Raw genomic sequence first — 14,281 nt, 5'->3', positions numbered from 1 at the left:
CAAATACAAGGGCGGAGACAGGATATGAATCAAAACAAAAACATGTGACAATGTAAGCAAAACATAAGACAACGCCAAAGTGCTGCGGGCGTTTATGCGCACTGAACGCCTCTGCATGCTGCGTTCTGTGGGGGAGGGAAAACTCTGACAGTTTCACAGACGGACCACGTCATTAAATGTAACTATAAACCGATAAAAAGCATGATGTGTCGTTAATAAATTGCAGTTTGTAATTGTTAGCAAATCGCTGTGGTATAAGAGGAATAATACACTTTTGGGGTGCAGTATCCACTTCGGTGTGGTAAAAGTAACTCTGCTTTGTGTTGGGCTGCATCACACCACCCTGTCGTTGATTAGTTTTCTCTAACAGCATGCCCCAAAGTGCTTTATTCCTGAGTTATCTAGTTGTCAGTTACAAAACAACATTACTTAATTACTGGGTAAAAAAAACACATCTGGAACATTAAAGTCTGTAATAATATGACACAGTGTTCCCTTTTATGGTTTATGCAATCTAAAAAGCGTATGAAAACAGCTAAAATAATAGGCTAATTAATATTTGAATAATATTTATTATTATTTATCATAACCTAATTATTATAACCGTATTATTTGTCATAGCGCGAATACGAGTGTATCTGGTTATATTCTGTCCTATTTTGCTCATAATGTATTTTTCTTTGTATATATGATCTACAGTTTTTGCATATTTACATAGTTGTATATTTTTATTTAAATATTCTTCTGCTACTGTAATTTCTTTTGTCTTATATTCTTTACTGTGCCTTGTCTATATCTTATATTATCTTAATATCTTAAAATGATTAAATATTTGAATTGTAATACAGTTTTGTTAAAGAATAATTTGGCATTCCTAATAGAAAATCTAAATACCTTCCTGTTTTTTTTTATTCATGACGATTTCCCCAGTAGTCTGAAAGCAGAGGCAGTGCTGTATCCTGAGCTAGATTGCATGGCCCTGTGCACGTGTGACCATGGCACTAGTGAGGCAGAGGCAGACAGAGAGCGGTCCCAATACGAGCCGAGACACTGCAGCCCCGCTGTCTGGTTGCCACAGTAACAGTAGACAGTTCTGCAGTGTTGGCAGGACAGAGCGAGTGAGGTGCAAAGTAGGATGCATGCGTGAAAGTGTATGTGTGAGTTTGCGTGCGTGTGTGCATGCGTGCTCGCGCTGACAGGAAGTGTGTGAAGGCAGATGGACAGTGAGCTCATCCAGCCCTGAAGGTCAGCCTGCTAGAGCCTCTATCAGGTTTCTGCAGCACTGGGCACCGGCGTCTTTCCCTCTCTGAGCCTCTCTAGCTTCTAGCTGTCCTAGGAAACAGGAGCCTACCGCAAACACACTCGACTCCTCCTCATCGCACTGACCGTCCGCTTCGGAGAGGATACAGGGAGTGCTACCTACATAGCATACTTACACCAGTGGATTTATTGCTGTAGCTGTGGTTTGTCAGTATTTTTGCTGTTAGCACATGATGACCTTTTTGCATGCAGAATATGATGCTGATCAGATCACAACAGTGGCTACAATGTGTCTGGTATGAAGGAAAGATTCTGATCTGGAAGATATCATTTGGAAATTTTAAGTAGTAATATTAGAGCTGAACAGTTACCATAAGCGTTCATTCTGAAGGATGTTAATGTAGAACTTTTTTGATTTAAGTTTAGCAAACTGTTATTAGCTTATATCTTAGATTTTCATATGTTCATTTGGAAGGCACTTTTATCCAAAGCAAGGAAGAATGCAATCTAGATTTTATAAAAACATTTAGAAAAGCTTTCCAACGTGAAGTAGCTTCACACTATTGTGAGGTCGAGCACTAAGCTGTAGCCAAGGCCTTGTATCTCTTTGAGTGTATGATGTAGGCCAGACTAGTAGTCAACTGTGCTAATCTCTGGGATTTGAGAAACACAAAAAACTCTATAGGTCTGACAAGAGAGGACCAACATGCCTTGCTCTCCATTCCGAATCGGGAGGCCAAAAAAGTTCTGGTGAGTTTTGCATGTAGCAATGTCATGTAAATGTTGTGACATTTGAATTTGAATGAAAAGAACTTTGCTGACCAAGAGAGGACATTTTTTGCTGGAACATCTGTGTGCTCTTCAGAGTCAACAAAACAGGAGAACAATTCAGCTGCGTTTCTCACAAAGCAGAACACAAAAAAACGAAATGTACGCATAGCCCCTTATACGATAAGCTTTTCAGTTATAGCATATTATTCAGTATGATGAATTATTCAGTTACGACTGTGAAAGTAATAGGAAAGGTATAAGTTACAAGAGTGAGGCACTGGCAGATCCTTGGTGTTTAAGAGGTTAAATATTTATGATGGTATATTGGAAAAATAGCATATTACTTTCTTTCTTATTCTCTCTCTTTACCTACAGTTTTTAAGAGTTATGTATTTTTAGCATCTAACAAATGAATAAATGATGCTAAGAGACTGACACTAAGAGAGTCACATCTCTTTGGGTCATTTACATGTAGCCAGGAATAACTTTTATAATCAAAATAACAATGATTTTAACATGAATATCCAGATTTATAAGGAATTGCTTTTACTCTCATCTGCAGTTGACATCCATTTGACCCACATCATCCTTTTTCTATTCTATATCATCACAACTGTAAAAGTTCTATTAAAATCCCTCATATAATTCCTCCATCTTTATTGTTGTCATGTAAAGTGTCATGAGTAAAGATATGAGTGTCATGTAAAGATAGCTGAGACAGATGCAGTTGTAGGTAAGGCAGAGTTTAATAAAGTTCATGCAAACAAATCCAAGACGAAGATCAATAATAAAAAAAAAAAACAGGGACAGGCAGAAGGCAGGTGATCAGCAAACAGGATGTCAGAGAGTAGGCAAAGAGGCATAGAACAAAGAACAAAGTTAAAGTCAAAACCAGCAAAGATCATGCAGAGAATAACAGGCATGGGAACATCACAGACACAGAGGAATGAAGCGTATAATTCACGAAGTTCTTGTGAATGAGAGTCTCTTATATATGGTGGCTGTGAGTGTGTGTGTTTGTATTTGCGTTCAGGTGTGCACAATCAACAGTCCAGTGACTGAGAGTGAGGCAGTGTGTGTGTGTGTGTGTGTGTGTGTGTGTGTTGTGGGAAATGGAGTCCAGGGCAGCCATGTTTAGAGGCCTCGGTGTATGTTGGGAACTGGAGTCACTAGACTGGTTTGACCTGACAATGAGCATTGCATAAATATTTTGTAAAGCAGTACTGGAGGATTTATGTAAGGATTTACATCCTGTTAAATTCTCAAATCTGATTCCTTCCCTGAAGAAGTATATTGTTTTGTCTTTACATGAAAGGCAAATAAAAGAAGAACGTTAACATTAAGAGTTTGAGGCTGTTGCATCAGCCATTTTTATAATTATTGAGAAATATTTTAGAATTTGATTTGGTGTGTTGAGGTGTAGTTACTGTATCTACTTCTTATAGGAGCATGGAATTAGAGGATCATTACTTAAGAGCTGGTGGTCTATTTCTGTTTATGAAGCATTAAAATTATGATGAAATATCATACCAATACAAATTCACTTATTTACGAAGCACATATGCCAGCAAAATTATTCTCTTTACTGCTCTCAAACTGAAGTGACAATTAAAATGTCATGAAAGTGCTGTTAGTAAAAACAAATTAATACGAGGCAACTGGATAAGATAGGATATATATCTTATATAAAAAAAAGAAAACCAGTCTTCTATTAGTCAACAGAAAGCGATCATTATGTATTGGCCTCTCTTCTCTCTAACAGATGTCCCAGAAATACCCAGATTACCTCTCAGGGATCAATAAAGTACATCCAAACATCCATCCATCCAAACATCCATCCATCCATCCATCCAGCTATCTAAATGTCACCTCACGAGTTTGGACATAAGCCTTTCATAAATTTCTGCAGTGCTTATGAATGAGTTACAGCAGTCCAGCATAGATAAATAAAGTGTTACAAAAGTTTTTTACATTTGAAGTAAAAATGTAAACTGGAAAGTTCCTGAATGCTGCAGTGATAATGTGTTTACCCTGTTGCTGGGAGACTTGAGTTTGAATCCCATGTCCGGGAGGCCAAGAAAGTATTAATTGGCTCTGATCTCTGAGAGAGATGACATTACTCTCCATCTCTCTGTATATGGAAAAGCTCAGTTAACACATCCCCAAGCATGTCCAGCTGTCCTATGGCATTGTATGAGCAGCATTCTGAAAAGATCCAGTGGATAGCTGCGAGAAGGCAGTATTAGCTCTCACCATCCCAGATTAGTAGCTAAAGAGTGATAAGAGGCAAATCAAAGAGTGGGTTGGAATTGTCAGCGACTAAAATGGGTCATTTAGACATGAGCAGACCATAAGGGTTAAAGCCAGTGCAACTTGATTAATGATGGTAACAGTGCAGGGAACAAATTAATCCATGTTTGGGTGCCAGGTGGCCTACTCAAGACACCTCTTATTTAGTCAGGACAGACTTCCCACTAAACCACGCGCTAGATTTTAACCACTGTTTTGACACTGGAACAATATTTGTTTCAGCCAAGAGCCATTTTTAGCGCTCCTAAATTGCTTCTCATTGTCAAGTTTGAATCGAGAAACAGTTTGGTGACAATAGTGAGGATGAATAAATAGGGGAAGTAATTACACTTCACAAAGACAGGATCAGACAGGATAATAAATGCAATTGTTCACCACTAAAGAGCAAATGCACAGCTTTTTTTTCTCTGGAGTGGTAATAAATTGCTGCATACTGTGAATTTGTTTGTGAGTTTAAAGTGCACGTGAGTTTGTTTTTTCTGAACCAATTTTGTAACAGCAATGAGTTTTTAATATAATGTCTTTGCCTTTTCTTGGATTTTTATGTATTTTATGTATGGGTTTTATTATTATCATTATTAATTACATCCTGTATATACAGTTGAATACAATCAGGTTCGTGTGCCATTGATGGTCATCAGTATGAACTCTAGGTTTAGGCTTGCTAGGAAACAAGTCCACCACTAATTCCCTCCTGTTGCTAATCTTCATCAGAAAGCATGTTGTACTTATAGCAGTGATATCTAGAGCTCTTCTCCATAAATAAGAGTCGTCTAAAAGGAGCCAGAGCCAGGGCCAACGGTAAATATGGAAGCACTAATTCATCACGCATATAGCATAGGACGTAACAGAGATGCTTCTTCACACTTTTTTGTCTGCGTTGTTGTCTGGCAGCGGGACTGTCATTAATATTTGAACTTTGACTAACCTGCGGCCATGAAAAGGCAGCTGTGACATTCGGAAGTGATATTTGAAAGCAATCAAGTGTCTCTCTTGTCGCTGTATTGCTTCAGCCAACATCAAAGCGACATGGCCTGCTTTGATTCGGCTCTGGACACTGGCAGATATGCTTAGCTTGCACTGCTGCGAGTGAGACTGCTCGTTCATTATCACTTAAAAAGAAGTTGGACCATCAGGTGATTCTTTGAACTGAACCATTGCTGTTTTAATTTATTTATTTATACAAAGCAATCATTGGAGACACGGGCTGGTTTTCAACACAGCAAGAACAAACGATGCATACTATATACTGACATTTACAGGACATTTGGAATATAATTTAATTATAAACAGAGCTTTGTAGACAATAAAGCAGGTTTGCTATTAAATTTTCACTAGTTTGTTATTTAAAGGCTTGATTTGCACACCCATATGAGCTCTTTCACTTCATCACTTTCGGGTAGATAGTTTTAAAAATGTGCATTCCCCCTCAACAGATATGTATAGCAGATGAGATTATCTAAATTTAGCTCTTGATCTGTATAGTTGTGAACTAGGCTCACGCAATATAACGATTTAATCATCTCCACAATATTACACTGCCACGATATCCAGTGATGCTTACTCTAATTATATTATGTAACCAGACCTGCAAAGGTTTATGCAGTTTGCATAGACGTCTGCAATTTAACATCAGAGTACAGTAGTATGTGTTACCTTTTTCTCCCCAATAAAACGGGAGATGAGGCAATAAGCACATGAATCTGGAATGATTTGCGCAGGTGTTCTCACTCTCTATTATTAACTGACACCAACAGGAAACCCCGCTCCTGTCCCCCATCTGACACACTCTCAGGACTCACAGGACGCCCTCACTTTCTGATAAGGTAAATGGAGAATATTTTGAGTTTATTAATATTGAATAAAATTTATCAGTGTTAATCAAAAAGATTAAATAGGACTGCAGTGAAGTGTCAGATCTAACACTTAAAAATTAAAAAATAATGTTAATGGAGATGATATGATAATCAGAAAGTGATTTCACTTTGAGCAACAGCATCAAGAGTGAAAAAGTTTTACCAGTTTTAATTATTTATGGTAAATCGTGACCAGAAAGGAGTCAATATCACACAAGCCCATTGTAAGGTTCACATTCACTGTTCTGGCATAAATTCTGTCTCAGCGTATAACTGTTTCTTATGTAATAAGCACAACAGTGAATCCCAAGTTATATATTTGTGTTTGGATGATTGTGATAATGATTGTCCTTTTGAAATGAGGAAATTATTATTCAAGCACACTGGCATATAGCAACACATTAAAGGTTAAATAGGCATGACTATTCATTTTTACTAAATGACCAGTAATAAAATAATAAGTTGTCAAGAACTGATTCAGGACATTATTATTTTAGGCTATATTATTAATATTAGAATTAGTCAGTTTTATACTGATAAACAGCAGCTAACCACACTTCATTTAAAAGCCATATACAGGCTACACATTTCATTTCCACATACAGGTTTTTTTAGTCCACACTGTTAATGATTAAACATAAATAAATGAATGCAATATGTATATCATATAACACAAATTAAACCAATTCTTAAAACACAATTGTGTGGACTGCCTAGAAGCAGAAGTGGCTTAGCAGACCTCATTGATGCTGAAACTGAGAGCACATTAACAAAGCCCTGCTTATAGCTCAATGACTGGCCATCCTTGGATGTAGGATGCTCTGTCTACAGCAGTGTCTAGGAGGGTTTTGTTTAATGACCCGGGGTTGAACCGTCATGCTCAACTCCAGTCTCATTAGCATCGAAAAATGAGTCTGGCTCATCCTGGGTTAGCTGTCATTAGCCACTCTAAACTAGCTGATTGGGATTGGATAGTGGCTTTTGGATTGGATAGTGTTTTTTCCACCAGCCAGACTAGTCAACATCTCCACAGCGGCAACTAGTAAATATATTAGTGTATTAGTCTGTGCATTGCCTAAAGCCATACCTGAGATGACCGGGGAGCTTCTTAAATAAGACAGAGTGAGCCATTGAGATAGAAATCTGTTGTTCCAGATGGCCATTAGGGGAGGTAATAGAGTCTAACTGACTAAAGATCTACAGCTATTGTTAGCTCTTGCAGTGTAGCTATGTGGAAATCTAACTGCTGGATAAAACTCTGGCAAGGAATTGAGTGATGGTTTGGAGTGTCACTGATTACGGATGTTGCAGGCCTACAGTATATGTATTTAAATATACTGGGGGTTAAATGGACATTAAAGAACTAAGAGGGGTGATTGATGTTTACTAGTAGATAAACACACACATGATTTTTAAAGCTGAAACGACTGCAATCTGCAGCCTTCAGTACTCACAGTTTTGTACTGAGATGAACTTTAGTTCATTAATGACTTGGACAGATGTCCCAAATGTATTATTGAGTTTCAGATAGAGCCGGGATGCCTGAGGTCATGTGTCCTCTAGCAGGACGACATTTGGTACTTCTCAAGCTGACTTCTTAGCACTCCTAAGAACTAGTTATGTCCAGATTATTTAGGACATAATACAAAATTCAGAGCATGTGTCAAATTGTTAGTAAAGTTCTTAAAATTCATTATTTCCTCTCAAATGTCAGTCTAGACTTACTCTAGAAACATCTAGAGAGTATTCAATTTATATTAAAGTTATATTCAGTTTCTCTGAATTTGATCATATATATATATATATATATATATATATATATATATATATATATGATCAAATTCAGAGAAACTGAATATAACTTTAATATATATATATATATATATATATATATATATATATATATATATATATATATATATATATATATATATATATATATATATATGTAGAATGAAAAATAAAATAAAATGTATTTTATATGTATTTTATACTCGGATTTGTTCATTAACAAATTGTTGATAAATATGGGTGAGTACTGAGAAGAATGCAATTTAATATAAATTGAATTGGTTAAAAATACATTTTCTTAGCTCTCTGCCAGTGTAATCGGTGTTCTTACATAACAAGCAAAACATGGCTGTGACGTGGAACTTTTTGCAATGTGTGGCTATTTTGGATTTTAGTTAATTCTGCAGTGCAAGTTTATTTATTTATTTTTTTTGCTTGAGTTGTTGATGCTACTTTTCCTGCCATCTCAAATCCAAATTACATTCGAAAATTCACCTTCAAAATATAGGATGTTTCTGAAAAAACATCCTACATCCGAGTTTTGTTTTGTTTTTGGTTTTTTTCATAGGAATCATCAATGCCACAGATTTCTGAATGACTGCTGTACAGCCTGACATTTCCTTGGTCATTCTTGTTAATGGTTTTCAGCAGCTTAGGAGGCAAATGGCAACAATAATCAATACTTTCACCTTTTAACCACTGAGTTCATGTGCCATACACATTCCTTTTTTTACTCCATTCATAGAAGACTTGAATGAAAAGTGCTCCTGCAGTTTAGACTTCCTCACTCATGAACTACAGCTGTTGTTGTTACCTCTTGCAATGTAGCTATGTGACAGTTGGATTAAACTCTGCCTAGGAATTGATTGATGGTTAGGAGTGTCACTGATTAGGGACGTCGTTCCTCTTTCGGCTGCTCCTGTTAGGGGTCACAAACACGGATCATTGGTCCGCGTATTTGATTTTGGCAGTTTTTATGCCGGATACCCTTCCTGACACAACCCTCCCCAATTTTATCCAGGCTTGGGACCAGCATTGAGATCGTAATGTTGCATGCAACCCCAGTGGCTGAGGTCGGTTCCCTGGCTGGGATTCGAACCTGGGCCACAGTGGTGAGAGTGCTGTGGCCTAACAATATATGTATTTAAATATATTGGGGGTTCCCAAACCTTTTGGGCAAACAAACCCAAATGGACATTATGAATTTTCTAAGAAAGGTAAGAAACTGTTCAAAGTGTCAGGAGGTGTGTTTGAAAGAGTGCATCTCATTTCTGCTCTCACATCCAGCTTCAAACAATATGTAAGAGATAAAACATGACAGGGTGTGTTGTTATAGGAAAATAATCCATGCCAGGATGGTGTTATATGGCCTGACATGAAGCAGCGTTACTGTTACCACCCAGAAGTGGATTAATACAAGAGCTCTGGTTTCTCCTCAATATTTACCATCCCACTTCAGTAAACCCGCATTCAGTAAATGTTTCAGCATTTTTTTTCTTGACTAGACTTGTTCCACTGAGTCAAAGGCACTCGATGTCCTTTTTTTATTGCTGAACTCCTACATTAGTGCAGCATGTCAGGATAGTGATAAAACTAAAATTGCATATACACTATTGTGGCTTGTTTGAATGCTGCAACATTTCAAAATAGTAACACCCAAAATCTGTTGCCAAAGTTAGAATGATAGTTGTAATATTAATTTACAATAAATTAATAAAATGAAAGAGGAGATTGTAAGTTTTTGTCACAACCCCAATTGTAAATCAAGTGACCCCATGTGGGGTCATGACCCCAGTTTGGAAACACTTGCAATATACGTGAGTGTGGGGGTTGGGGGGGGGGGGGGGGGTTATGTCTTGGTAGGGACCAACTGTGCTGACATTTTTGACCTTGTGGGGATATTTGGTTGGGGATATTTCTGTTGTGTGTGAAAATCCCAGGAGATCAGCAGTATCTGAAATACTCAAACCAGCCCATCTGGCTCCAACAGCCATGCCACGGGTACAGTCTCAGAGGTCACACTTTTTCCCCATTCTGGTGTTTGATGTGAACATTAAGACATGATTAACTGAATATGTGTGTGTGTGTGTGCGTGTATATATATATATATATATATATATATATATATATATATATATATATATATATGGGGGGGGTGTCCTCACATAGGTCCTCACAATGAAGGATAGTAAGACAAATGTGTGTGTGTGTGTGTGTGTGTGTGGCTTTATTGGGTTCGAAGAGTTTAACAGAGGGAACAGAGAGCTGTCACACTTAATCAGCTCCGACTGTCTGCGTGTGTCACCTACATGCCACAATCTGACTAAATATAGCAGTGAAGAGACAGGCTAGTGTCTAACTCTCAGACACTATACATCCAAACATGAACCCATCCAGATCACACAGCCATAAGCACATGTAGAAAAGCATGAAGCTAAAGTCAAGTCTGACAAAGCAGCATTAAACTGCGACTCTGTATAAATCTCTTCGTCTTATCTCTTTTTTCCTCCTGGGGCTGTTAAAGTGCTCTTACGTTAGGAGGCATTAAAGTACCTGCAGCTCGGTTATGATTGCTATGTCAGTGAACTGCATAGAACCAAACTGCTTAATAAATCATTACATTACACACACACACACACTTCTCTCAGTGACTAACTAGCAAACAAATCTGTCAAATCTATCTACTAATGATTTCCATGATAATAGTGTTGCACAGTAATAAGTAGGTTGTTGACCAAGTGGATTGATCTGCTCTGCGGAGAGGATGTGTGTGCGTCTGTTTGTGTGGGTGTGTGTGTGGCAAACCAGATGTTACATTATTTATTAAAGCAAATGAAAATTAATGTCAGCACTAGCACTTTAAGACGGGAATAATAGAGATCAAAATCTATCTCTCACATCAGTCTCTTTGCATAATTGTCCATATTTTGTGACTTACCGTTGTGCTTATAATGGTGGCACAGGACCATATGGCACTATCGTCTGGAAAATGAATCATTTTTTTACTTGACAATATGCCGCATAATACGGACAGTGGTATTAGTAAGCTAATTACAGCCGTTTCACCTGGTTTAAACAAGTACTCCAGACTGTTTCAACCTAATCTCTATTTACCATATTTGTGGCAAGGACAAAACTTTTGACATATTTCCATTTACTGGGGAAAGAACAGAAAACCTGTCAACTCGAAATTCACTTATAATGCAAGTCTAACAGCAGTTGTTAAATTCTACCCTTCGAGCTCATGTGCGGTACGTATCAATGAGTTATGAAGGCCCAGTTTAGGTACATTTACATTAAATAACCATTTATTTAATAATAGGATTGATTGGTCCTATTATTTATAGAACACTTCTAAAGCTTGGCATTGTTAAATTCTCAATTCTGATTGGTCAGAAGCTGTTGATCAGTTTTCTATAACAGCCAGTTATAGATTTGCAGGCTATTAGGAGAATCACAGGTTTATATTAATATGCTCATTCTAAAATTTTACTGATTATATAGTAACAACTTACACAAAGACTTGTATAATAGATGCCTCACATAAACAGATTTTTAAAAAAAACATACAGTTTCTGTGAGGAGATGTTTATTTAGCATTTTTTAGAAGAGTCTCCTGTGTCAGCACTCTGTAAAAGTCAGATTTAAGACTCTTCAAGTTTTCAAGCCAGAAAGTCTTCGGAGAGACGACTTCAGACAAGCTACCATTTTTTGTCTTATTACCTTCAGTAAACATTCCACACAAATGTACTTATAAACCTATAAATGTACCTATAAACAGATAACAAGTATGACATGTTGTTCTTTAATTATTATAATATGCTTGCTTGGCATATTGCTGTGGTATAAGAGTAACATCACCTCCTTCATGTTTTATTCCGTACGTTTCCTGTAACAGCACCCCATCATGTTTTATTCCTTACTTACTGAATACAGTTTCAAGAGAAAGTAAGTAATATGACGGTACAGCATCGTCTAGTCTGTCAGTCCTCTAAAAAGCACTTCGTATTCGCATCATAAGACTAAAAGGATCAGTTGTAGATCCAGAACATTTCTCAGAGAGGCAGACAGTTTTTCTGTTAGGGGAAGTTTATTTAACATTTATGGAAGGAGTCTCCAGTGCCAGCGCTGTGTCACAGTCAGTACGTTTTCTGACATGTAAGAGTGTCCAGGACAGAGGACTTTGCACTTTCTGGTTTCTCAATAATACGACAAGTTATGTGGGTTTTTAAAGTCCTATTAACTTGAAGAGAGAGAAAAAAGAGGGGCTAATGAGGGAATTATAGCTGATAAAATGTAATCCATCCATCCATCCATTTTCCATACCACTTGTCCTACACAGGGTCACGGGGAGCCTATCCCAGGAAACTCGGGGCACAAGGCTGGGGACACCCTGGACAGGGTGCCAACCCATCGCAGGGAAAAAATCACATATCCATTCACACAGTATGGACAATTTGGAAATGCCAGTCAGCCTACAATGCATGTCTTTGGGGAAGGAAACCGGAGTACCTGGTGGAAACCCCCAAAGCCCAGAGGTGCGAGACGTGCAAGCATGCAAACCACTAAGCCACCATGACCCCCGCTGTAATGTAATAATAACAGGAACTATTTAATACGGACATATTAAATGTAACCTATAAAGCGATCGAAAGCATTATGTCATTCATTAATTAATTAAAGATTGTAATCATTGGTAAATTGTTGTGGTATGAGAGTAATAAAACAGTTCCAAGCATGCTGTTACAGGAAAATAATCAACTTTTGGCTGGTAATGGCTCTCTGCTTTGCATTACACCACTCTGTTGTTGATTATGTTCCCACCATGAAAAAACAAAATATTCTAAGGCACTCACATGGTTAAGCGTAGAAGGCCTTTATTAAATTGGGCTAAATCATAAAAAACATTAAAAAATCGTTGATCAACGCATTGATCAACCAGATTATGTAATTCAGTTGCAGGATATGACCAGTAGAATTCGACAGAGGGGGTATGACTTGAAAGTGTTAACAATTGCTACAGAAAGAGTTAAATCTATTGACAGAAAGCAATTATTGCAGAAAAGAAGAGCACAGCAACACCTCTTAAATAATTCAGATCATGTTTTCTTTTCGATGACTTACAGCCAGGAAGCAACACAAATTAAACGCATTGAAAATTCCAACTGGGATATTATTGAAAGTGATAGCACGCTCAGGGCTGTTTTTCCAGAAGTACCAATGGTTAGTTTTAGACATGCGCCTGCTATACGAAACAAGGTAGTGCATAGTTATCTTCCTGCTTCTGAAAATAAAACATGGCTTGGTTCTTTAGTGGGTAATTTTAGATGTGGAGGGTGCAATCATTGTGAGAATTTGCAAACAGTTAAAAGAGGACAATGGACAATTTTGTGGACAATGGATGTGTATCCTGAGGAAGGCTGTGTTAAGCCGAAACTCGTTGATCAACAATTTTTTTTTAATGTTTTTATGATTTAGCCCAATTTAATAAAGGCCTTTTATGCTTAACCACGTGAGTGCCCTGGAATATTTTGTTTTTTCGTCTGACATTTACCTCTCATATATCCAATGAGCACCAGTGGCCACACAATTGTTTATACCCCTGTAGCACCCCCAGTTGTCTTGTTTTGGAAGTATGTTCCCACCATCTTTTATTCTTACACTTGAAGGTTAATAGAAAAGATTTAGTAAGGGTGGTTGTGAGTAATGAAGAGGTGAGCGTAGTGCAGGCGGTCCTCAAGTGTTCATGGCTGAGGTTGGAGTGCTTTAAATGATGCCCTTTGGGTCTAATGTTCAACATTCATCATTACTACCCTGCAGCTCTGTGCACTGTGTCATACAGTCAACAATGAATGAGAGAGAGAGTGCTTCTGTGTGTGTGTGTGTGCGTGTGGGGTTGTGTGTATCTGTGTTTCTGAAGCTATGTGCTTCTTTAAAAAAAACTGAAAGTGTAAAACCATGTGTTGTGTTTACTGATGTTATAATTACAAGTAGGTAGTTACATATATACAATATACATCTTACATATGTCTATTCCTATTTTCTGATACGTCACAAAAACAAACATATAGCTTGGGGGAAGGTGAGGCTCTCTTTCTCTGTGTGTGTGTGTTGTGTGGATTTAATTCATGTTCCAGAGAGCAGACCTCCATACTCTCATGCTGTCTTATATTCAGCTGACCTTTCTGCTAGTGAAAATCCTCGTGATATTTGACAGCTAGCAAAGCAAGGTAGCAAATTAATGTACAGTGGTGACAATCTGATAAAAAAAGTGATGTAGTCAATCAGTCTTA

The 14,281-nt window shown here is 37.6% G+C and overlaps 1 protein-coding gene across 20 annotated transcripts in view; it reads left to right on the top strand.

The window, feature by feature from the left end:
• Nucleotides 1-14,281, top strand: part of rap1gapa (RAP1 GTPase activating protein a) — a 123,413-nt gene that overhangs the window by 58,347 nt on the left and 50,785 nt on the right. For 11 of the 20 annotated variants that reach the window (XM_053240592.1, XM_053240593.1, XM_053240596.1 and 8 more), the window contains exon 3: nt 6,099-6,167. The exons of 4 other annotated variants lie outside the window; for them this stretch is intronic. In XM_053240592.1, the coding sequence (XP_053096567.1) occupies nt 6,099-6,167 (69 nt within the window). Of the gene's footprint in view, nt 1-893; nt 2,011-6,098; nt 6,168-14,281 lie in introns of those variants that run through there. 5 more of the 20 variants (XM_053240600.1, XM_053240608.1, XM_053240601.1 and 2 more) reach the window with 3 other exon arrangements.

The sequence above is a fragment of the Pangasianodon hypophthalmus genome, chromosome 16 (assembly GCF_027358585.1).
Source record: "Pangasianodon hypophthalmus isolate fPanHyp1 chromosome 16, fPanHyp1.pri, whole genome shotgun sequence".
NCBI lineage: Eukaryota > Metazoa > Chordata > Actinopteri > Siluriformes > Pangasiidae > Pangasianodon > Pangasianodon hypophthalmus.
Note: the sequence above shows the minus strand (reverse complement) of the source record. Positions and strands in the feature narration are given on the sequence as shown.